The sequence below is a fragment of the Neocloeon triangulifer genome, unplaced genomic scaffold (assembly GCF_031216515.1).
Source record: "Neocloeon triangulifer isolate White Clay Creek 2 clone unplaced genomic scaffold, ASM3121651v1 ptg000012l, whole genome shotgun sequence".
Classification (NCBI taxonomy): domain Eukaryota; kingdom Metazoa; phylum Arthropoda; class Insecta; order Ephemeroptera; family Baetidae; genus Neocloeon; species Neocloeon triangulifer.
Genome location: NW_026775554.1, coordinates 4,982,940 through 5,007,860, shown reverse-complemented (window position 1 = coordinate 5,007,860; position 24,921 = coordinate 4,982,940). Strand labels below are relative to the sequence as shown.

The 24,921-nt window shown below is 36.3% G+C and overlaps 2 protein-coding genes across 3 annotated transcripts in view; both read right to left on the bottom strand.

The window, feature by feature from the left end:
* The window catches only part of LOC132198176 (solute carrier family 12 member 6), a 48,787-nt gene extending 35,005 nt beyond the window's left edge, over positions 1 to 13,782 (bottom strand). The window contains exon 1 of the mRNA XM_059622033.1: positions 13,661 to 13,782. Within this exon, the coding sequence (XP_059478016.1) occupies positions 13,661 to 13,733 (73 nt within the window). The 5' untranslated portion in view covers positions 13,734 to 13,782. The remainder of the gene's footprint in view (positions 1 to 13,660) is intronic.
* Positions 13,783 to 14,454: 672 nt separating this feature from the next.
* LOC132196607 (cytosolic purine 5'-nucleotidase) lies at positions 14,455 to 24,733 on the bottom strand. 2 transcript variants are annotated; one of them, XM_059619379.1, is made up of 12 exons: positions 24,556 to 24,733; positions 22,970 to 23,105; positions 19,577 to 19,650; positions 19,300 to 19,513; positions 19,098 to 19,244; positions 18,944 to 19,037; positions 18,700 to 18,882; positions 16,672 to 16,846; positions 16,433 to 16,614; positions 16,020 to 16,298; positions 15,831 to 15,962; positions 14,455 to 15,405 (listed from the first exon to the last, which is right to left on the bottom strand). In XM_059619379.1, exons 2-12 carry the CDS (start codon positions 23,101 to 23,103, stop codon positions 15,130 to 15,132), a joined length of 1,890 nt encoding a protein of 629 aa, XP_059475362.1. In that variant the 5' UTR covers positions 23,104 to 23,105; positions 24,556 to 24,733; the 3' UTR covers positions 14,455 to 15,129. The 2 variants fall into 2 exon arrangements, with proteins under 2 accessions (XP_059475362.1, XP_059475363.1); XM_059619380.1 differs by lacking the exons at positions 22,970 to 23,105; positions 24,556 to 24,733 and adding an exon at positions 22,374 to 22,883.
* Between the last annotated feature and the right edge of the window lie 188 nt (positions 24,734 to 24,921).

Here is a 24,921-nt window from a genome sequence, read left to right as displayed (position 1 = left end):
GAAATAAAGAACCCTTGCCTGCCAGTCTCTCTCTCTCTCTATGTCTCTGTTCGTGTTCGCGAACGGATTTCGCTTTGATCGTCCAGGCGGAACGCGCAACAGCGAGAGCCGACGACCAAACGAAACCTTTTTGGTCTCCACGTCCCTCGCTCACGTTCGGCCATACGTATTTTCGGGCTCGGCTCGAACGGGTGCTTTGGCTCTCTCCGCACAACTGATTTCAAAGCAATGTGAGCATGATTTGCATACCGGTTGCAGAGATCAAAGATAAATCAATCATTAATGGAATGAATAAATTCTTATGAATGAAAACGGATATTAATTAAATTCAAATTTAATCTTTTTGTAATTCTCAAAATCATGGATTTCATTAAATTTTTAATTAAAAATTTTTCAATTTAAAAGTTCAATTATAAGAAGAATTTGAATTTATTTTACATGCAAAAAAAATTTCGCATTTTTTTTAGCAACGCTGAAGAGCTGTGAAAAATATATCTAAAGAGTTCAGAGTGAATGAAGACTAAATCAAAATGATCCAGAGTGCAGCATCTCTATATGTGTCTGACAAGTTCATTCCTCTTTCTCTCGACTCGCAGAGTTTGTTTCAGATGGTGGCGGGATGGCGCCAGGCGCCGGCTTCTGTTCTTGCGAGTCGTTTCCCGATTTTCCGCGGCGCCACTGTCCGCGGTGTGCAGATTTTCCGGAAAAACGCGCAAAACAAAGCAATGCGATCGGCGTGGATCGGCGAGCGTGACTGCGATAGACGAAAAAAGTGGGCAAACAAAAACATGAATAGGCAACGGAGACATCGGCGCGTTTCGCTGCTCGCACCGGCAATAAGATATAATTGGATTTTCGGCCTTGTTTCATTTGATATTTTGATTTGATTCGCATGTTTGATGAAATCGCCGCAAAAGAGCAGTTCCTGCAGCGTTCCCACGTGGCTCTCCCGCTTTTATATAATGCCGTACATAATCCATAAAATCGTAAAATGTGATTCGACGAGATAAAATTTTATACCAATAAATGAATAATTTCAATCTAGTTCGATTTCTGCCAAAGCACGGTAGAATCCTACTGAAGCTCAACAAGGGATATTCAAAACTTTAAAAATTTTATTGTAAATTTACCTTCAAAGTGTTACATTAATATGGAAGAAATTGTATTATAATTTAGGTCAACGTTGGCAACAAGTTCAATATCAATCTTACGGGAGTCGTTCTTCTTACAGACCTATAATCAATGAGAAAGCTGATTTCCTATAAATTTCCATTTGATCAATGGTACGGTCCGACCTTTCTCAATAAACCCTTCGCTTTTTAGGGATGATTAATTTATCATTTCCGACAGAGAGAGACTGCGAGTACACCATAGCGTAAATTTGTATACCAGGCTTTTTATTTGCGTGTAAGGGAATCTCTGCTAAAATCGAGATTTCATTCAAATGTTAAAATATTGTAACAATAAAATTATACGTGAATAAACAATAATACTAATTGCTAATAAATAAAACAGAAACAAAAAAAATGTAGGGGGGAAAGTGAGTGCTTTAGAAAACCTCTGCTAATTTTAAACTGCAATTTGAACTATTTTTATGACCAAAGAAGAGCGAAAAACTTTTAGTATTAAATTAAACATTAGACAATAAGATACTTAAAAAATATTATCGTGCATGATAACTGAATATAATAAGTACCAACGTTTGAAAAAATATTGATATAAAATTTCTGTACACTTACGCAATCTTACGGATATATTTCTTTTAAACTCTACTCGTAATTATTCGTGTCTAACTCATAAATTTTCCTACATTTCTCTATGGAAATGAGATCTACAAATGACCCACACCCACACCACAAAGTAGCAAGAGGTCGATATGAAATTCTGACAGAAAAAATTAAGGTAAGTAATTTAGGTAATACAGCTTTCCTCTAAATAAGGAAATTAATGACAGTAAAATTAAAACCCGACGAAAATGAAAACGAGTATTCAATTTTTTATGCAATCCACCATGAGTGTTAGCATTCAACTATTAGAAGAAGTTAGAATAAAAATAAATTGTTTTAAATAAAATAATTAAATTAAAAATTACCAAATGGCAGTCGAAGTTATTCATGCGATTAAAAGTAATTTATTTAATTAATCAAAACTTTGTGAATGTGACACAAATTCCACGACTTTTTATAATGAAACAGACAAGCTATCCATGATTTATTTAAGCTTATTTAATCAAACGCCATACTTCAAAGGCTAAATTATTGCTTTTTATATAAAAATGGCCAATTTTTCTTTTGAAGCCGGATTATTCTGATGAATATTTAAACAGTCTAGACTCGTCTCTGCGCAATAAATCAGTCAGCCCTGTGTTCATTTTTGGTCTTTATTTCACAGCTCGGAATCAATTTATTGGTCGAGATAGGGCGGTGCCTGCGGTCGAAGGTGGCAGGTGACGCGGTTCTCACAGATTGATTTTATTGTAATGAGAGCCCTTCAGTGGTTCGTTTCGTGCGCCCCTGCCTCCCTATCTGGATAATTACCCACCCGTGTACCCCGTCCCTGATAAGACACACGAGAAAAGTGAGGAGTGTGGGGGTGGGTGGGTGGTAGGGTGGGTGGCACTCCCGGAGAAAGAGAGCTAATGCATGCGCATAATTTCAGAGCTACAGATCGAGGGCTCTACGCAAGCAAGGTCGATTACGCGAAGGAAGAGAGAAAGGAAAGCCTTGACATTGAGAGCAGACAAGAGGACTGTAAGTTTTCTAGACTCTCGCTTGCTAGTTATGTATTTACCGACTATAAATATGCCCCGTTCTGTTGTGTGAGAATGTGCAAAGTGGAGAAGCCGCGTAAGCACGCCAGGCCGTTTAGTTGCGAAAATACTGTGTGCAAATTCCTTCAACGTTTTATGCAGGCCAAACCGATTTAAACGAAAAGGAGACAATGGACTAAAAGAAAAATTGGGTCATCTCAGGAAATTGGGTAGTAAAAGGTCGGGATTATTTTCAGCTTTTTCTGTACCTTTATGTTTAGTTTTTTTGCTGTGTATATTGACATTATGACTTATATCGAATGGAGAATAAATAAATAAATAGGATTATCTAAACAAATCTAAGACAATTTTCCTCTATTGATTTTTTGGTTTTTTATTTTTAGAGGAAATATTTTAGTATCTGGGATTGAGAGATCCTTCCCATCAGTGGGGAAGAGGGAGGAACCGGGGGAACCTCTAGTCCATGCTCTAGTCATAAGATTTACAACGGCATCAATAAAAAATTAAATTCTATAGCATTATTTTATAGGAAAACTTCTAGATCGCTAACTAGCCATATTTTTATATTTTAAGTTTAAAATTTGATTATTTTTTATCTTTTACGGTATGTAAAAGTAAGTGTAATTAAAATAATTTGGCTGTCAATTGGGTGTAGAAATACGCACATAATTATTATAACATTTATACATAATTATGTGAAAATTTTTACATTATTTGTCCACAGTTATCAAACTCTCCAATTTCATGTTTCTATGACTGCAATTTCTTATATGGATGAACAATAACCAATAACACTTTTAATATCCAAAATGACGGCTAATCAAAATTCAAAGCGGTGGAAAATATCTGCTGCTCTAAATCAAAATTCAATATAAATAAGATAAATAAATGCGATTCAAAGCGGCGGAAAAAAACTGCAGGTCTATAACGATAAATATTGCAATAGTAATTTATTTATTCTCTCATTTGGCAAATACCTAGATTCTTAAATTATCTTAAAATCTAAGAATCTAAGCGATGTAATTGATTAGGTCATATTCGCCTGATGATTTGTAAATAAACTTAATTAATACGATATTTTTAACACATTTTTACTAGACTTATTAAATTTATTTTCACTTTTAAAAGCTTTCAGAGAAAATTTTTAACGCGACTAAATCTTTTAAATGTTCGTCAGGTTTCGTCTAAAATAGTTGCTTAATATTCCATGAAAGCGAAATTCATCAAATAATTTTGATATTTGTTTTTTGGAAGCAAATATGACTTATTCTCTCTTAGAAGATGTCAAACTATTAGGGAATAAAATAAAAAGTAAAAAAAAACAGTTTTTGTCACGATCTGTGACTCTAATTCATGATGCAAGGAAATTAATTTAAAATTAAAAATTGTGCCTTTTTCAAAGTAATTCTTTATTATGAAAATTGAAATTAAAGATTATGATTTTCAAGTTTCCCTCTTTCAATTAAAAAATTTCAGTTGGCAAAAGTCTGATAAGTTTATCTAAAAGGAAATCGAGAAAGTGCGAAGTGCTTGGAGTGCCGTTGGAACAATTTCCACTCACTAAATCAAACGAAAAGATAATCTATCGCTACTTCTTCCACTCGAGGCAAGAAATGACAAAGTGAGTTATAATGTGGAGGTGGGAAAAGTGCTGAAGCCGCACGCGTCGTGTTTTCCCTGAGGGAAATTAATTCAATCGCGCAGTCAGCAAGCACTCGGCGCCGCGGTTTGGCGAAGGAGCGAGGCGGAATCGCGCGCCCAAGAACAACTGACAAAACGTGTGTTATTTTCGCTCGGAGACTCAACGAGGCAAAACATTCGCACGCTGGAGAGAAGGAGAGGAGCTCGTATAGGCGAGCGGATGGATGATTGATCGAGAGAGGCTCGCTTCTTTATTTCCGCGCGCCAATCAATAGACAGGGGTCGACCCACTTGACCCTGACCCGCGGGTCACTGCGGCCCGATGCAAAACAGTTAAATTAACGGACGCCTGACTGCGAGAGCAAAAACACCATCAGACAAATCAACAAGCGGCCAAGCCCAAAATATTTTCAAAATAATTTTTAAATCTTCTACTTTATAGATAATTATAAAAATTAATTTTTATTTTAAATATGAATTATAAAATTGCATGCTACACTAATTGTAAGAAGGAGCTCTATGTTAGGCCACTTGATTTCATGAAAAATTTCAATCGAATAAACTTTTCGATATATTCTGATTTATTCCGTTTTATTGAGAATTGCATTATTATTTTCAATGTAGGAATGATGTATGTATTTTGGTAGAGAATGCCCTGGGATATGTCAATAAATTATAAATTTCTACTATATTTCCAATTTTGAAATAACTACAATATATATTTTCTATTTTCAACGTTGATTATATATTATAGCGAAATATTTTTGAAAATTCAAATAATTTTGAAAATCTCCTAACTGATGTGAAATTTCTAGCGAATTTATTCTAGCGAATATATCAAAGGGACCGCCACAGTCAAATTTTGAGTTTAAATAATCAGGGGTCGACGAAAATTGACCTTTGACTTACGACTTTGCACTCATAAAATCTGAACTATTCTACCAATTGCAAGATGAAAGATTGATGCCCCTAGACCTAGATTGGTAACAAAAAAAGGTTCATTTTATTTTTTCACATTATCTCATTTGACTATGGCTCATCAAAAATTTCTTAATTTAAAAATGAAAATTTGCAAACGATATATTTTTCATTGTAACAAAAAATATATCGTTTGAGAAAAATAATTGTTTTGACAAATATCATTTTAATTAATTTTTGTTACCAGGAAAGGAAATTTATTTGTCATTTCCTTGATATTTTTGGAATTTTGGCTTACAGCATAATATAATTAAGGGTTTGCCATTTTAGGCAATTATTGGAACAACAAAAAAGTCTTAATTTGACTTTGTCAAAAATGAGTATCCCACACGAAAAGAAGCTACTAATTTTTCAGTAATTTGAATGAAAATTCTAATTTTTGCAATTAACTTCACTAATTTATGCATTCTTCTTGCTGTTTATAAAAAATTCAAATATATTCATTACTTCTGTTTGCTGTGCGAAACTTTGCACAATGCCCGTTTATAGTTGGTTTTTCTTTCGAGATAGGCGCCTGCAAACATTAGTGCACAAGGCAATCTGCGCGTAAATTCGGACTGAAAGACCCAACCTGTTGCAGATTGTGAGCTCTTTTCCACTCGTTTCGCCGACCGACGGTATTTGCATAAATTTCCCCGGCGGTCGACAATCCCTGAAAAAAGCAGCGCCGAGGATTAGATCGGGCGCGCGTAATAACAAAGCGAAGAGCTGTGTGTCTTTTTTCGCCCGACAGCATTGTGTGTGTGGCCGAACCGGAGTAATCCAAAGTGGCCCTTTGTTGCTGCACAACGCTTTTGTTGTTCCCCTGCAAAAACTCTTTTTCTCGCTCCGCAGGGGCGCTCCGAAGGCGCACAATGGCGTTTCAAAAAGGTTTTTAATTTAGGTCGCGCCGCGCAGCGCTCTTGAAATTATTCTTGACTCTTTCGTTTGTGCAAAGAAATTTAATCAATGCGGTTGGCGCTGATTTGCGAATGACCCTCAAAAGTTTCGTTATTTTGATTTGAGATAATTGAGGGCGAACCTTTCACCTTTCGCTCCAGGAGCGGAAGTTCAGAGTTTTATCTATCTATCGGTGAGTGAAAGGCAGGATGAGGTCACGGTGTTTCGCGGGGATGCTTCCTAACTGCCGTTGGACACGCAACCCTACAAGCTGATTGCAATCAATACCCAATCGGCACGGCAAGATTAGGCCGAAATCTAATCGGCACCGAATTTCCAGACCCGTAATCAACCAGAAATGGAACCCCGTTCTTTCTCCATCAACCCTAATACTCACCCCAAAACTATTATAAAAAAAACATTGTGGTAAAAATACAACTTCTTCAAAAGATGAAATCACTTTTTTTAAATTGCTTCAATTGAATTCGATTTTAATATTTTTGAAACGACTGATTGATGTCAAAATAGCATCACGTTTTATTGCTTTCAATATATATACGCTATGACAGGGTGTCATTCTTAATCTACTTTTTCTACAACAACCCTTCATCCAGTAAAATTTCCCTGTCATTTTTTCATTCCAAATTGTTGACGACTGTAATTTTTGTGATGTGTGAAAAGTTTTATCTACAGTTATCTGTAACTCAAAGCTGTACGTGTATGACAGGAAATAAAATTAAATTTTTTATTTGATATACTGAATTTTTTGTTTTCATACGTGTTTAACCTGTTTTGGACTCTAAATAAATAAGTGTTATTAATCATACAATTATATATTTTAGTGTCTGTTGTGCTCGGAAATTTATTTTTTTATAAAATTAATATTTTTTATTTGATTAACAATTAAACTTAAACAATTTGATGTAAATAATTCATACAAATGAACTGAAATATTAAAAAAATATTTGTTTTGTTTAAAAATAATCATAATTATGCTGAAAAATCATAAATTTACTATTTTAATGAGATAAAAACATTTTTCATTTAATACAACATTCTTATATTTACAAATTTTATTGGATATAATTTTTTTAATAGAAGAATACATTTAATAGAGCTGGTAAATTTTTTTTAAAAATTAGCAAAAGTTACCTTGTTATTAGACAACAATTTACAATAAATAATGCGAAATAAAGAAGAAATGCATATCAAAAATTGAATGCTAACACTCAAGTTGGATTTCAAATGTAAAAACAAAAATTAAAAAATAAATAACAATTAACCGACAAAATATGACCAGCAGACCGCAGGGGGAGGGGGGTCAGTTGCCCTTTGTTTTTTTTTAATTTCCTCTTTGTTTGCAACAAGGTTGGCCCGATTTCAATTATGTATGAATAAAAAAAATTTTAATTTTACGGAGGTATGAAATAAATTAAAATAATAATTTTTTTGCGTGCTACATAAATGAAAACAGGAGAGTAAAGTAAAACCAGATTTGTACGTCGCATTCCTGGAACGGTGCATTGATTTTTTTGTTGACGAGAGGGCATTGTGTATTTTCGGTGACTTGGGAGCAAACAGAGCGACACACAGCCCTTTGATCGGCAGAGAGCAGCGGCGATTTATTTATTCGCAGCAGCAGTGCTATTTCAAGCAAGGCCCATTGATCCGTCGCCATGCAGTCTTTGCAACTAAAAGGGCTAATTGAAGCTGCTTTTTCGCTTCCTTTTTCCTTAATGTGTTTTGGCGGAAAGTCTAACGCTGTTTTCGAAAAAGCCTATCGGAAATCACGGAGTGGCGAGTGAAGGGGCGCGAGTGAGAAGCTTGAAGGGATTCTCCTCGCCGCGGGATTTAATTAGATTTGCCTTCTCGCCGGCGTCGCCTTCGTCGGCCGACCGAAAGACCGTCGAAGATCGAAATTGGCCTCGTTTGGCTTTGGCAGGCGCGAGCCAAATTGAAGCAGCTGCGAATCTGCTCGCGAGCAGATATTGCAGTCCCTAGCTCCTCTCTCAATTAACCTCTCCTTTTATGTTCTCCACTCTCCAGGGAGGGTGTACGCCAAGGTGGTGCTCCAAAAGACTCTCGCCGCAATTTCTCCACACGTCTACAGCCTAATCTGTCAAAATCAGCTGCTGACAGGCCTAAATTGTGCCAGAGGGGGTTAAGAAAAGAAGGCCGCTGATTGGCCCTTTATATTATCCTCAAAAGTCTAAAAAATATGTGCGCATAATTTGCAATTTCTTTCAAATTTTATGACAAGAAAATTATTTTATAAATAAAATTTCAAAATTTTCTTTTAAAAATTCATTTAAAGGAATTTTAAGTAGGATCATTTATTATGTGATCAAAGAGTATAAAAATACGATAAAGCAAGAATTTAACAATTCATGACTATTCACTATTTTGTTATCAATCTCCTAACATCTACGTCCTCTAGTTTCCAAAAAATGTTTAGATTTTTTCTTTTAATTTTCACTAAACTGTTCTGTTTTGTTAAAAATCACTTCTTTTTAATTTTTTTTATTACAGGGTATCCTACTCATCAACATACTCAAGTTCTAATCACCCTAAATTCCACTAAAATCAAGTGCTTCATTTTGTTCCAACGGTTAAAGAGTATTTTTCGGTATTTTTATTTATTTATTTATTAAGCGTATGAATTAAGGAGGGTAACTATTTTACTCTCCTTAGCATGAATCTAGTTCCACTGAACCCTAAAGCCGAATAGATCGTTTGGTGATTATAAAAACTTCTATAGCTATAGACAAACTCACATTAGATAACAAACTCAGCAGTATTTGTGTGCAGGGATGGGCACCGCAGAAATTCCAGCACAGACCCCTATATTGAGTTTGAGCTTATCATTGGAATTCACAGCCATCTCTCGCATCCATTGCCAAAGTCTAATGTCCCCATCTCCACCCCGCCGTGTAATTTATCGCTGGTGACTGTGACGTCATTGGAGATGAATTTTTTCCCGTTAGAAATAGCACACACACCTTTGTTTCTCTTTCATCCCAAAAGAGCGACGGCTAGGACTAGGTTTTTTTTTTTCATTTCCAGATGCTAAAAATTGAGACAAAATCATGAAAACAATGTAACTATTGATTTAAGTGGATTTTAAGAAAAATGAACATGTTATATGTTCATTCCTCTATCAATTTCAAACAATTTAAAATCAGATTCTACAAAAAATCTACATTTTATTCAATTTTATTCTCAATTTTTTACACTTTCTCAACAGAAATTGTTAAAAATCTTTTGTAAAATGGAGTAAACTCATTGGCTCTTGCTGTCTTGTTGTTGTTGTTGATATTGATTATGGCTTTTGTCTTGCTTGTTGAAAAAGAATTGGCACTCAAACAGTAGGACTACTTTTTAATCGACGATTTCGTCTTAACATTAAAGTTTTCATTCCAAAATTCTATTCTCAATTTTAATGTTTTGAGACTATTTTCTTAAAATAAAAGAACTAAATGAATTTAGTTCTGAAAATGGATTTAACCCATGATTTGAGATAGGGAGGAATTAAAAATAAAAACGTATACAAAAAGTTCCTCAATTTGTTCTTCCTTGCTGTGTTCAGAAGAACAGGTTTATACATTTATTTTGCTCATTTACGTTGAATGAGCTCATTTGATAAACACGTATACGCTTACCCGTGCCAAACGACCTGAGTTTAACCCTCATTAAGAAGAAATAAAATGGCGGATTCGAGTCGGAAAAATTCTCTCTGATCCAACGGCGCGTATGCTTGGCTTAATTAGAGAACGTGCGGTGGCTTCGGCCTCTGCTTTTTCGTCGCTCACTTAATGCATTTGCGGCGGATGGAATTAAAATTCTAGCAGCAGCCGACCAACTATGTGAGTTGCGAAACAGCCGTGGCAATTTTTTTCTCTCCTTTGACGAGAGAGCGAGCGGTGCATGCAAATAATCCGCTCTGGTATAGCCTCTGTTCAACACGTGGAAACTTTTAATGGCGCTGCAACGAGAGATGGATGCGCACGCGAAGAAAATCAACAAGAACTTGCTGATGGGCAGAATAATCTAATCGCGCTTCGATTTTCTGCCTTTTTCGCGCGCGCGTCACTCCATGTCAGATATGTTCGCGTGAATCCGCCCCGGAAAAGCGGGTCGTTGGATATTCTCTCTGCGTGCCAGACACCTGGAAAATAAATACAAAAAAAGTTTCCCGGGGCGACTTTGACTGATTTGCGCAAACAAAACTTTTGCTTTGGTTCCTTCTGTGTACGTTGCTTTTTTTGATTGATGGGAAAATTCGCGACAGCCGCGTGACGATTCACCGTGTTATTACAGTTGGCCCTTTGATAATAATCGTCGTCGGAAATGGTCTCTTTTCCCAAAAGAAATAAAACCGTTGAATAGAGGCGAGCGAAATAAGTCTCAATTTCGTCCCCAAGCAAACGTTGAGAGAGACAGCCGGCCGCCTGAGAAAACGAATGACCTCTTTTTCTTTCACTTCTTTCCGCTCGTAAAAATAAAACTCGGCGGCGAAAATAAAAACTCAAATGTTCATCTCACCTGGGGTCTATTCACGGAAAAAGTTTTTACTGCGACCATTTGGGTGGAATTTGGAGGAACGTCCAAATTTTCATACATAAACGGACTCTGCCTTTTTTGTATAATTTTTTCAAAATACTAACGTATGTTTAAATTATACGTTTGGGAAGGGATGGGTGATTTTTCGATGCACATTTAAACGATTTATTCAGATACAGGAATTTTTTTTTATATAATCCCTGTTTTAAGCCGATTTTTGGGAGAAAGTTGATGAACGGAGCAGAGATAATTCATGAAACAAAGTAATTAAATTGTTATTGGTTTTTGGGATTTTGAGAGAAAAATGATACAAAAATATTTTGAATAATAACAATAATTGTTTGAAATAAGTAACTTTTACATTCTTTGACATTCACCATCACAACTCTCGAATTTTCACTATTTATTCGTCCTTCCGTTTTTTTTTTTTTTTTCATACAACGACATACTGTCAAAGAAGAAGGAAAGACGTAGGGAGTGGGAAGATGTTTGCTTTTTGCACAAGCCACTCTGATACTTTTAAGAGCTATTTTTAGCTGGTTCCGTAATGTAAAAAGCTTTCTGCCTCCAGCTGTCCCCTAATATCCAATTTTTGTACAATTCGTCTAGTTATAAGGAAATTCCGCACAAAGTAGAAACATTTTTTTGTTAATAAATCAAAGAAATAATGTCAAATATGCACCAAAAGAATCTTCCTCATGAAGAAACGAAAGATCAAAATGACAGATCTTAATAAACTATGATTTCCACAATTAAAATTTCGGGATTTGAGCGATGAAGTAACGATCTTTCAAAATATATTAAAGAAACTTCTAAAGTTGACCAAATTGTTAAAAATTATATTTACTTCCAAATTTTTTTCTTGATGAGTCGATTTTTTATTTAAAATCCAAAATTACTTACACTTTTAAGACGAGGGTTAATTTAATTAATTGATTAAACCTGGATTAAACCTTCCATTGACCAGAAAAAGTCCCCCCTCAATTACACTAATTAATCAAGTTCTTCTGTTGTTTCTCATTGTTTTCCCGTTCGTCACTGGTCTCTTTTATTTTATTTTTTAAACTAAAAAAATGTTCTTTTCAAGCATAATTTAATTTTTAACTCTGCAATAATTCATTTTTTAATAAATATATCTTTTTTTAAATAAAAATAAAAATTAAATATCATAATTGAAACTAATATGTGAAATCAAATTAAAAATTATGAATGAAATTATTCACTGCAAATATGGTAATCTTCCGCAATTAATCTCAATTCCGATCTCCATAACGCCATTAGTATAATCAAGTAAAATTAATTTATTCCAAAGTGCTGTTTAAATCGGTTCAAATTCTATCACCGGAATCGATAGGATCGCATGCTCCGGACTCGAAAGTTTATTTTGCAGTGCTTGCTGTCGTCTCTGTGTGCTGCTGTTGGCTGCCGGTGCGTGTGTGTGCCAATTTCCTACGCGCTAATTAAACTGCCGATGTACACATGTTGGCACAGCACATATACAACATTCAACGCGAAATGCAATTAATAAACATGCACGCCGAACAAGCAAACAATTGCTCGCCGCGAGAGATGCAATTGTCGCGAACATACGTATACATTCAACTTGTCATAGTAAATATGTAGAAAGAACTTTGTGTGTTTGTTGTCGCGGGGTAAAATCGAACGAGGCCGCCGAGCGCATTTCTACGAGTTTCCCTCGGCCACGGAGATGACACCTGCTGCGCCGACACAAAAATTTAATCGACCTTCAATTCGAACTTTTCACGTAACAAGTGTCATCCTTTAAATAGAAACCAAAACAAAACGAACTTTCAAGGTTTGACTTGAATTGTTTGAATTGTAATAAATGTCTTTCGCTTTGACATCATTTTTTATTCATTAAATTGCTCCCATTATTATTCTTGCATAAAAAGAGCTTGTAAAACTTTCATTAAAATAAATTGATAATTTTTTTATTATTATTCCTCATTTCAATAATCAGCAACTGTTGTGCTAGTAATAAAATCATTAGTTGAAATGGAACTAAAAAAATCAGATTTTTTGTTTCCCTCCCAATAATGAATATTTCCCAACTTGTAAAATTTGTTTAACAGTTGGAATTAATGAACAACAATGAAGATTTTATAATTTTTCTTGCAAAATATTTTTAAGATAAATGCTTAACTAAATCTGTGTCTAAAAAGGTGCAGATTAATTAAAAGACTTGCACACTTATTATTTTGATCTTTAACTAACGAAGGAATCGAATCAAACATAAAAGTGATTTTCAAAGATCTGGTTGATGAATTTCATGTTTTTTTCTTCCAAAAGCTTATTAATAAAATTCATGTGTCTCCATTTTTATTTTTTATTTTTCATTTAATTTTTGGAATGACGTATCTCGCTTTAGGCAGATATTGCCCTGTGGTCTCCCGATAAACTTGATTTACAACTGAATCTGGTGGATTTATATATACTTAGCAGAAAAAAAAGAATATATAGAGATAAAAGAGGAAGTTGCGGAATTTGCATCTTCTTATAGCATCTTTTCAAATATTTTTAATTTATCTTTATCCTTCCACTAATGTATGCAATTGCGTACATTCAAAGATGAAAATATTTAATTTTTGTAATAATTAATTTTGCATAAACTTTCATTCTTTCGAAACTTTAATTAGTCAGAAATAGATCACTCATATATGTTTATTCAAATTTGAACTTCATTTGTGATTGAATTAGGAAAAGCAAGATACATTGATACATATGTGTTTGAACGAAAATTTAGCAATTCTACCGACGATGATTTTGAATAAGAGTGACATTCGAAAGACTTGATTTTTTTCTTTAGCTCACCTTCGGTTGCGCCATACCTCCTGACCAGGGCTATCTCCTCGGCCGACTTGGTGACTTTGAAGCGCTCAGACATGGATGGTTGGGCACCCGCGACAATCGCTGCGACCAGACTGCCCTCGCCGCCCGCCCCTGTCTGCCCCACCCGCCCTCGAGCCGCCCCCCGGCCACCGCCAGAGCGCGACACCGCACCGACCAATCGAAGCCCGCGCGCCAACCGACGTACGTGAGTAGCAGAGCGATGCGAGCCCTCAAATTATTAATTAATGCATCCATTTTTCTCTCTCTCCTTTCCATCAACCCGGGCAAGGTCTGCCCGCTTTCCGTCGTGAATTACGAGGCTAATCTGCCAAAATCGGATGAAATATATTTTCGCGTGCTCCTCTCTTCCTCCGCCGGACAAAACAAACAAAGGAGAAATTGTGTGAAACGCTCTCACGATCAAATTTATCTCGGGCTAAGCACCGAAATAACTCAAACGCCGTGGCACACGAAAGTGTGGATTAAATGTATAGTTTTGTGTGCAAACGGGAAACCTTGAATAAAAAACGAGCGGCCAGGAAAAACGCCTGCGATCCATCGAGTTAGGCAGCACCGCGCGACATGGCTGCTGTGCAGGATGCCTAACAGGATATTCCAATTAAAAAGTCGTAAAAACCGTGAAAACATAATTACGTAACTTCTGTAAAATCCTTTAAATAATTCTCACAAATCTTTAAATTAAATTTAAAGCGACTTTAATTTAATTTTTCATAGCTAATATATAGGTTTTGTAATAAATAATATTTCGGTAATATTTACGCGTTTTTTTTATTTAATTTAATTTAATAGAACCACAAAAAAGCAAAAAATAGAACGTGTGTAAATAACCAGAATAAATACGACACTCATTGACTTTTAAAATAAAATCGTCAAAGATCACTTTTCGTAAAAAAAAACAAACGTGAACAAACTTTGAACATCCAGCGATTCAAATAGTAATGCTATTTCCGAGTAGAAATAAAAAAGCAAGCAAGCCCCGAGTGGCCTGAAAATGTCGGAATGCTGGCAAATCTAGGCGACAGGTATGGTCGCCATGCATTTTATTATTGCGTTACATTTCAAGAGATTTCAAGAGTTGAGAAGCTAACGAGGAAGACAAGGGGTTAAGCCGTCTGTGCTTTGGAGGAAATGCTGGAATTTGTGCTGCATGTCCGCCTTCTATAAAAATACACACACACATAAGAGACGTACATGACAATGCATAGCAATGAATTTTGGTGTTTCCAGGGTTTGCTTATTAAATGCTTCGCAAAGTCTTGGTCGGGTAGAATTAATAATCAACAAGGCAAGTAGTGCGTCGATCACAAGACACCTCGGCAGCTGAGAAGCATCTTTTCTAAATTCTCTGTTTGGATTCAAAGTTGAGCTCTCGGTTTTATGTGTATTCAAATGACTTGAGAGAGGAATTCCGGTTTTTATCACAAGAGGCTTCAGTCAACGAGGGCGCGCTCGCTGATGGCCCCGGACGCTTGCGGCGGCACACAGGACGTAGCCAGGTCCTGCACCTGACACTCGTCCTGCTCAGCAGGGGCCATCTGGAGGGCGGCCAAGTCGGCGGCCACTTTGTCAAGTTCACTGTGGGCAGAACGAGCCTCGTCCGACTCGTCGTCGCTGCAGTCTTCGTCGTGGTTGTGCGTCACGTGGCGCGGCGTCTCAGGACGCACATGCGGCACCTGGCTCGTCGCTCTCTCCAATGGGCGACTTGGCTGTGAAGCAGAATTATTATGATTTAATTCAAATTTCAAATTAAAAAATCAACAGAAATAAAAATCGGTGGGTCCAGAATCAGTACCTCAGCAAGGCGCCTGGAGAATTAAGGTAGGGTTAATTAGTGCGAATATTATCTGGAAGTGTTGGGAGTAGGTAAGCAGCCACAAAATTTTGCATGAGCTAAATTGGAAAATAAAGCAAAATTAATTATTCTGATATTTGATCATAAACGCAGGCTTAATCCTATTTTCCCATTGGATTGATCCATCAAAACATGCTAAATATAATGAATATTATAAAATTAAAGCATCTTGTTTTCCTCATATAAAAAATCTGTGGAGTAAGAGCAGTTTTTAGTTTAAAAACTAACCATTTAATTAATCCTTCACTTCAAATTAAATAATAATTCATAAGTACAAACCTTTTTGCTGATTTGCTCAGGTTCCTCTTCGACAGGCGGCTGGTCAAAAACAGAGTAAGTTCGCGACCTGGCGATCATTGGAGACTCCATTGTGAACCTCTGTTCGTGGGCTACAGTCGACTCATGTGGCATCTGTTTATAATACAATTGTAGCAACTTATTCTCAATTTAATTCTTATTTTAACTTACAAGCATAGCAGGCGCCCTGAACATGTAACTGAAGGGGTAGTAGATGAGATTCAGCAAACTCGCCGCATAGATGTCGGCGTAACGAACCACCTGAGATGAGAAAAAGGTCTGTCGAGAGCCAGAGCGGAAAAGGCTGCCCATTAGACCGTAGGTCAGGTCCATCTTATGCGTTGCATCCCTGATGGCAACTCGCAGCTTTGAAATGTCCGGCTTCTCTTTGGCCGAGCTGTCCAAATTCTTGTACATGTCACCCAGACGAACGTCCAGAGCTTGCAACTCCTGATGGACAAAATTAAGTGGCTTAAAGTAGTTTAGAAATGCAAAATTTACGTTGCTTTCATTGTCAGACTAAATATTTATTTTAGTGGGTAATTTAATTAATTCATTTTCGTAGTCAAATTAATTTGTTTTACCTGGAAAAGACTGCACTTATCAGTCCAGACGTGCAACTCTTGCACAAGTTCAGGCACGACGAGGAAAGTACGCCAGCCTCTGATCTTTTTGCTCTTTAGGATGTCACCGAAGATGTGGTCGCCAACATAGAGTACATCTTTACCTTTAGCTCCGATCATCTGCGTGAACACGTCACAGTTGCCTGCGAAAATTTCAAATTTAAGATCTCCAATTCAATTGTTCAAGTGGAAATTTTTACCTCCAGAATAGACGAAACCTTGCTGGATGGGCCCCACATGAATACCGATTTTGAGTGCACCTGATTGAGCATCCACCTGACGTAGGATGGTGCCTTCGCCAAAGAATAAAGGTTTGCATGCGTCCACCACGATGTAGTCAAAGTAGGTCTTCCAATCACGATGAGGCTCGTCCGGCTGCAATGGAAGAAAATATTGCAGAAAAGTGAAGGCTTAAAATATATTAAATAATCCGATCGGTTTTTAGTTTTCATTTTTAAGAAAAAGACGAAAAAAATTTATTTAAAAGGCACTTTTTTTTTTAATCGGTCACACTTTTGGCAAGGGTCAACCGATTTGAATGAAATTTGGCAGGTCGATTGCTCTTAGGGTGTAAACAAATAGTTTAGAAGGATTTTTGAAAATTCTCAAAATTGCCTATTTTACAGGGGCTCAAAGTTTCTGATTTTGAAAAATGGCGTTTTCAAAAATCAAAAATATCTCAGCTCCTGTTGCAGATAGCGCATAAGTTTATATAAGCAAAATTGTAGGGAATTAGACGCCCTACAACTTTGCTATAGTGACCAAGGTCGTAGGTCAAACCTGAAGGTCATTTATTTTTTGCTCATTTTTTTCAGGCTCTACCAAAGTACCAAGTTAGTAAATTTTTTTGATTCCAAAATAGCCAAAAGTTGCTCCAGTTAGTAATAAACAACATATCAAAATTTGGTGGGACTTATTTTTTTCGTTTTTGAGATATTCCGGATCAAAGGGCAAAAAACGTGGTTTTCCGAGCGTTTTTTGTGCAAAATTTATTTTAAACCTCCATAACTTTTTTCCTGTTAGAATTAGGATTAAATGTATTATGACAAAAAATAATTGCCTTTAATTTTTCTTGCAGGTCATGTATCACACATGGTGATCAGGTCACAAAAGGGCATTGACCCCATGGTGACCTGTGACCTTTTTGAATTTTTTTACGTGTGTGACACATTGATGGAAAGAGGATGTCAGCAGGAGCATTTTGGTACCCGGATTTTTGTTCTAGCATCATTACAAGTGAAGTTATCATAGATTTTGTGCTGCAAAAGTGGGAATCCGACGAATAAATTATTTAAAAATAGATGTAACTTCACATCTATTGATGCTAGAACAAAATTCCGGGTACCAAAATGCTCCTGCTGACATCCTCTTTCCATCAATGTGTCACACACGTAAAAAAATTCAAAAAGGTCACAGGTCACCATGGGGTCAATGCCCTTTTGTGACCTGATCACCATGTGTGATACATGACCTGCAAGAAAAATTAAAGGCAATTATTTTTTGTCATAATACATTTAATCCTAATTCTAACAGGAAAAAAGTTATGGAGGTTTAAAATAAATTTTGCACAAAAAACGCTCGGAAAACCACGTTTTTTGCCCTTTGATCCGGAATATCTCAAAAACGAAAAAAATAAGTCCCACCAAATTTTGATATGTTGTTTATTACTAACTGGAGCAACTTTTGGCTATTTTGGAATCAAAAAAATTTACTAACTTGGTACTTTGGTAGAGCCTGAAAAAAATGAGCAAAAAATAAATGACCTTCAGGTTTGACCTACGACCTTGGTCACTATAGCAAAGTTGTAGGGCGTCTAATTCCCTACAATTTTGCTTATATAAACTTATGCGCTATCTGCAACAGGAGCTGAGATATTTTTGATTTTTGAAAACGCCATTTTTCAAAATCAGAAACTTTGAGCCCCTGTAAAATAGGCAATTTTGAGAATTTTCAAAAATCCTTCTAAACTATTTGTTTACACCCTAAGAGCAATCGACCTGCCAAATTTCATTCAAATCGGTTGACCCTTGCCAAAAGTGTGACCGATTAAAAAAAAAAGTGCCAAAAGGAATTAAAATTAAACGCAAGGTAAGTTGAAAGTGTCTTACATTAATAAAGTCCTAGATGTTTCGAAAAATATCAAAATCAGTGATAATCGTTTCTCTTAAATCAAATTATTATTCCCCAAAAACTTTTTCAATCAAAAAGGTAGGCATGTCATTATTTACCCGTGCTCCGTGAGGAAAGTCGAACAGGAAAGTCATGATCCTGTTAGTGAATTTGTAGTCACTGTTGGTCAGAAGAAAAGTTTTTCCTCCAGACTCCCTGATACGAGCTAGCACTGTCGGCAACCGAGGGTCACGCTTCACATACTCCTCAGGATTCTCAGTAGTCTTTGATTTCAGATCACCCTGAGATTCAAATAATCAATAAATTCGGTGCAAAAATAACATTCAATTTGAATTTACTTACATGAATGTGAACCCAGTCGACGGCGTTGCGAACATCCTGGAAGATGGATTTGTATGACATGAAAATGTCTCCACCTTTCACACCTGTTTTCTCCCTAAAGAAGGAATATATTAGCTAAATAATTTGAATTTTTTTCAACTTTATTAAATCAAACCTGACAAAATCAGGTGAGTTGGAAAACAAGTCGATTAGGCAGGCAAGCAGGTACGTCTCGGGCAAGTTGAATAAGGTGTTGAGCACGTAGAGGCGGTTGTAGTCGAGCTGCAGGAACTTGTTTGGGTACAACTCGTACACCTGTGAACTAAATTTGAATATTTTTTATTAATTTTGACCTGGTGTGAAATAATTTCACTCACAATTTGAGAAATTCAAAGCCATGCACGCAGACAAGGATGTTGCCGTAGGCGTCGACTTTGAGCAGGTTGCCATAAGTAGTGTCGAACCATAGGCCACGAACAGGGAAGCTCGGGTCGTACTCAAACTCGCGGATCTCAGTGGGGTAGCCCATGTGCACCAGTCTCTCCTTCACTAGATTGAAGCCCAACGTCTCATATTGCGGGCTTTTATACTCTTTAAAAATGAAAATTTCAAATCAAAACAATATAGTATATTTAAATAATTATCAATGCTTACCAGCCAGAGTGTAGTCCATGTCAAAACCATAAAACTTGATTTTTTCCAAGTGCAAACTCCGGTTGACGAAAATTCTGCAAAATAAAAGTTTTTCATTTAAAGACAAGCGTGAGTATAAACTGACCAAGCAGGTCAAAGGGCGAGACATTCAACAACTAGTAGAATAACATCGTAACAGAGAAGTGGGTCACGCGTGCGGCTTTTCTGTTTTTGCAGGCGTAACAATCGCAACGTAAGGGGTGTGAAAAAGAAAATAAACTTTCAAGTTCGGAGAAAAATGGGTCCTTGCAAAAGATACCTTCCATCTTTCTAAAAATACATTTTTGTGGCAGTTGCGAATAGATTTTGAAATATTTAAGACTCAAGAAAAGTCTTTGGGTTGATGGAGAGCCAAGAGAGATAGACATCGAGTGGCTTATTATTATGGTCAAGGTTTACATCCTCAACGCAAAGGTCTCCTAAGAAGAAGATTTTGATCGTGAATGAAAGGAGGCTCTTTCTTTGTTATACTATCAGATGAATTCACCAAGTAAGCAAAATAAACGTTGCACAGTTTTGTCCCCATTTAAATTGCTCGCAATTTTTTTAATTGGACTGCAACATTTTCCTCGATGCTCGGACAGCATTTCTTTCAAACTATGTTAATTACAATTGTTACACCAATGGCCCGATTGAGGAGCGTTTAGGCGCCGCGTGGCCGAGAATAGCCGAGACTGCCAAGGTCCGAGTTGGCCGCGCGCAATCACACCGCATTTCTGCTCCTTTTGGCGGACGGAATTTGGTGTCGCCGTTTTCAAAATAGCCAGGCTGGAATACTTCCAGCGGAGACACCACTTTCGGACACCGAGGCCAAAACCTCTTCTCCGGTTGCGAAATTAATCAGCCTCGCAAATTTGACATTTCGGTGGACGCCACATAACTTTCGCTCTCGTTTTGACACTCCAGATCGAATGGATGGGTTACATAATAAGAGAATGATAGATCGAGAGTGGATTACAATAAACAAAAAATGGACTTTTGCCCGCGACCTTGGCAAGTTGGCACTTTGAGAAAGTATAAGTTGCGTGCTTGTTTGTTATAAAATGCACTTTGTAAAATGTGTCGCACGGAGAGCGATGCAAATGAACGCGTCGCAAAATGCAGCGCCTACAGATCGACGTTTTGTTGTTATATACTTTCTATGTAGTGGCGCGCGAGAGAATTGGCACGAGCCGAGCAATTTCTCTCCGATCACGAAGAGCTAGAGTCTTCTTTCTAACTACGGATGTATCGATTTGCGCGCCTCGGACAGATTCAGCAAAACGATTCCATGGCAACTTGATTTATTTTTGGCGCCCGAGTGACCGAGTAATTACACGGCCAGCTCCGTTTTCAATGAATACTTAATGAAACTGAGCCCACCGATATTTTCCACGAAAAATTAACCAAAAAAAACTCGTTTGAGCTCTGCTCGGAATGTTGATGATAGTAATTGACGGCAAATAATATACACCTTTCCGTGAAAATGGACAACTGCGCGCCGTTCGACACATGATGAAAGCGATTAGCAACAAATTTGCATGACCCTCCTGTGATTTTACTTGCAAAAATTATCAGAGGTAACGTGCTAGGATAGCTGAAATGTAAATCACAAAAAAAAATCTGCTTCCAGACACGCAAAAAAGTGGTTGGAATTAACACCAAAATCAAGCCACGAAAAATCTTTCCATACCAAGCAAAATAGTCTTCTGGGTAGAAGCGATATAATTATATACAAAAATCAGTTTTAGGACCTCAATACTTTAATAAAAAATAATTTTAAAATGAATCATATTTTTCTAGGAATTAAAAGGAAATTCTCATGAACTTAATTTAAATCCAGTAAAATAAATACATTTACTAAAGATTAAGAAATAAGTTAATAAAAACATTATTTAATTGAATCAATTTATAGAAAACTTTAAATTATGAAAATGGGGGCGAATAAAGGGGACGAGAAAACAAAGTTACAAAAAGGAGCATCAATACCAATCACTTTTGTTTCTCTAGATCATTCGATTGTATCATAACAAAAACATTGTGTTTAATCTTAAAATAAATAAACAAAACCATAAGCCGCCTCCAAAAATATTATGCGACGTACTTTTATAATTACTAATCTGCCTCAAAATATTTTTTAATACTTGGTCAAAGCTGACAATTCGATCGAACACGGTCAGCAGACCTAAAAATATAAAACCCAATTTGGAAATAAAATGAATGAGCTAAAAATAGACATGATTAATGTGTGTACCGGTCGATAGAATCCATTGATTACGTAATCAATTAGAGAATAGGGATAAAAGGTGGAGATTCAAATACCATTCCCCCAACCCCAAACTTGCTAAAGAGTCAGAAAGGTCCAGAGCGCTATGACTCACAATCTTATTCTATTCTGGATGGATTCAGAAGCTAAATTTTGAATTTATTTTCTGATTGAATGCGAAAGTTTTTTGTTGCAAGTTCTCTCATAGCTTTATAGGAGAGAACTTTGCAATCATAAAAAAATCTATGGCATCTATGAAAAGATGAAAAAATAAAATAGTATTTTAAGTATGATGAAATATTTAATAAGAATTTAATCATTAATATTGTTTATACATCTAAATTTTTACAAGAATGTTTAAAAAAAAGAACCTAATAGAGAACAAACATAACTGTAGATATAAATGTCCCAAAGCAGTAAAAAAAAATTGTAAACAAAAAACTTTCTTTTTTAGTAAATTTAAAATTAATCATCGAAACATTCACTTATTAATTGTTAGATATTAAAACGCACCCCTTGTCAGGCTGAATTTCCTCGTAGGCGTCGCGTTGGCGACGACGTTTGCAGATTCCGTTCATGGTAAGTTTGGAAGGTTCAGTGTTGTCTCGCGGCGGCAGCGTTCCACTGACTGGACTATAGGCCGCCGTCCGCTCACCTATTATATGAAGAACGATTTCACTCGCTCGGCACTCGACAGCGCCACTCCCGACCTTTCCCGGAACGCAAAATCCTCACACCACCAAAGGCTCATTACTCATTACTTAATCGTTGGCAAAAGATAAAGTCCGAAAGCAATTTTTACTTGGAAATCAATTTTAAAATGATTTCAGTAGAGATCGACATCTCAAGGGCGATGACCCTTGGATCTAATTAACTTTTGGTGTGTAAATCATCTGAAGAGAGGAGTTCCTGCTTAACGACCCATCTCTGAATTGATTGCTCTTCTGAGAAAGTGAGAATATTTTCAAAGCCAAGGCCGCCAAAAGCAGATAGCAACGCACTCTCAGCTCTCCTATCTTATCTTTCTTTTTTGACATTTTTATTATTAGTGTTTTAATTTAATATCGTAGGCCGAGGAAAAAGCCAAAAATGGGGAATTTTATGTATACCTATGCTCAGCCTTGCGATACCACTTCCTTCCGAGGTCGCTGCTGCATTCTGAAGTGGGCGTTTTGAAGCAATTGTTCTCCTCAAAGAAAGCGGCGTCCGGCGAGCCATCCTCGGAAACCTTTTCGTTCAGCATCTCTGCAACAAGCCTCTCAATTAGATCCCTCGCATTATCCTATCAACCGGCTTATCCGGCACGCCAGACTGCTGTGGGGGACGCAAATGAACAGAAAAAATTGCTCACAATTTTCATTTCGACCTGAAATTTGAATGCTGACTACCTCTTTAACATAAAGATAAGATGGATACCAAAAAATCGCTAATCTTTTGATACTTTTTATTAAAAGTGATATCAAATAAAATAGAAAATATTTATTGTGACTAATTTTTTATCAACACTAAGAAGAATAAAATAATAATAAATAAATAATAAATTTAATAAAATAAATAATTTTAACCGTTTTCCGCATTATAATTTTTTAATTGGAATTTTTGATAGTCATGTTATGCACACTTTTTTATAATTATTTATTTTTTGAAAATTAAATGTGTCTAGTTTATAAAAATCGTTGAAAAAAAAGATTTAAAATAATAATTGTTGCTTTTAATGTTTCTAATGCATGGTTGCAATCAAATTTTTTATGCTTCAAATTTTTTTTTCTTATTGTGGCGTTCAGGAGTACTTTTCAGCTAGGCTATTGGGTTGGTCTCATGCTTCAAATATGTGATGTTCATTTCATTTACTTAATAATTTTACTTAAAAAGAAAGCGAATAATTGAACGTTGGAAACAATTTTGCCATTAATATTTAGTAAAAATTTAGAGAGATGAATCAATGAATAAATGAAATAAAATTACTTTTCTTAATAAAACAAATATGCAAGAAGTTTTGGCTCTATTTTAAAATTTTAACTGTTTTTTTTTATAAGTCCCAAAATAATACTGAACTGTGAATTAAATTATAATACATTATAGTATTTATTAAAACGCAATTGCTTAAAAGCTGCAAGCTACTTAATTTTTTAACGTGTCCAAAAAAAATTACAAAATGTTTTTATCAGCGGTTTTTATCACACAAAAACATCAACAAACAGGTGTGATCCAACCGTGTTTATTATGCCAAGACTTGCTGTGAAAAATAGAACGAAAACAATAATATATCGAGCGGTGTCGTTTTAATAAAATAGAGGATTAAAAAACATCTCTAGCATGAGTATAGCAGATAATACAGAGGCAAGAAAAATAATGCGGATGGTGCGGCGCAGAGGTCAGAAAACAAACTGATCGCGCTCAATAATCCCTTCTCGTTGCAGTCAGTGATGAAACTTTGACTGACAAGTTATAACTTGAATAGATTTAAATAAAAAATTTCAGATAATATTTTTGTTATTGACCTCTTTTGAGCTTGAAAAAGTGACAAAATCACGTCGCGGAAGGCGCCGCAACACGCCAGTCTAATTTTATCGATTCGCGAGTTCACAGGCGATAAACACAGGGCGAGATTCGGTGGCCCATGGTATACATGTACCAGGTGTTCTTGTATGACACTAAACACAACAGGAAGGGATGGTTCGAGGCTTTTCCTCACCTGACAGAAGAAATTCGCGCCAATTGCGCCGTGCAAGGGTCAAGTGGCGATTCGGGGCGTCGATCTCTCAAGACCGCAGAACTTGGTTTGATGCCCGCGACCAGACTAGAAAGACTAGAAAAAGACGAAGAGGAGTTTGACCGACGACCGATCCAGCTGCGGCGCACACCAAATTCGCCGAGCACCGTCACCAGGTGGCAGCACTCAAAACATCTGTTCAATTTTGGGGTGTTTTTAAAGGAGCTACGATGTTTTCAATTACAATTTAATTAAATAAAGTCAATTAACCTATGAAATTAAAAAATCTATCCTTTAAAAGTCACTGATTATCAATTTTACGTTTAATATAATAAATCACTCACAAAA

Excerpts from the sequence above, each read along its gene's own strand:
- LOC132196607 (XM_059619379.1), bottom strand. The coding sequence starts at position 23,103 with ATGCTGAACGAAAAGGTTTCCGAGGATGGCTCGCCGGACGCCGCTTTC. Across the intron at positions 19,651-22,969 it reads TATCGCAAGGCTGAGCATAG|AATTTTCGTCAACCGGAGTT; the intron begins GTATACATAAAA and ends TTTATTTTGCAG. Across the intron at positions 18,883-18,943 it reads TCGACTGGGTTCACATTCAT|GGTGATCTGAAATCAAAGAC; the intron begins GTAAGTAAATTC and ends TTTGAATCTCAG.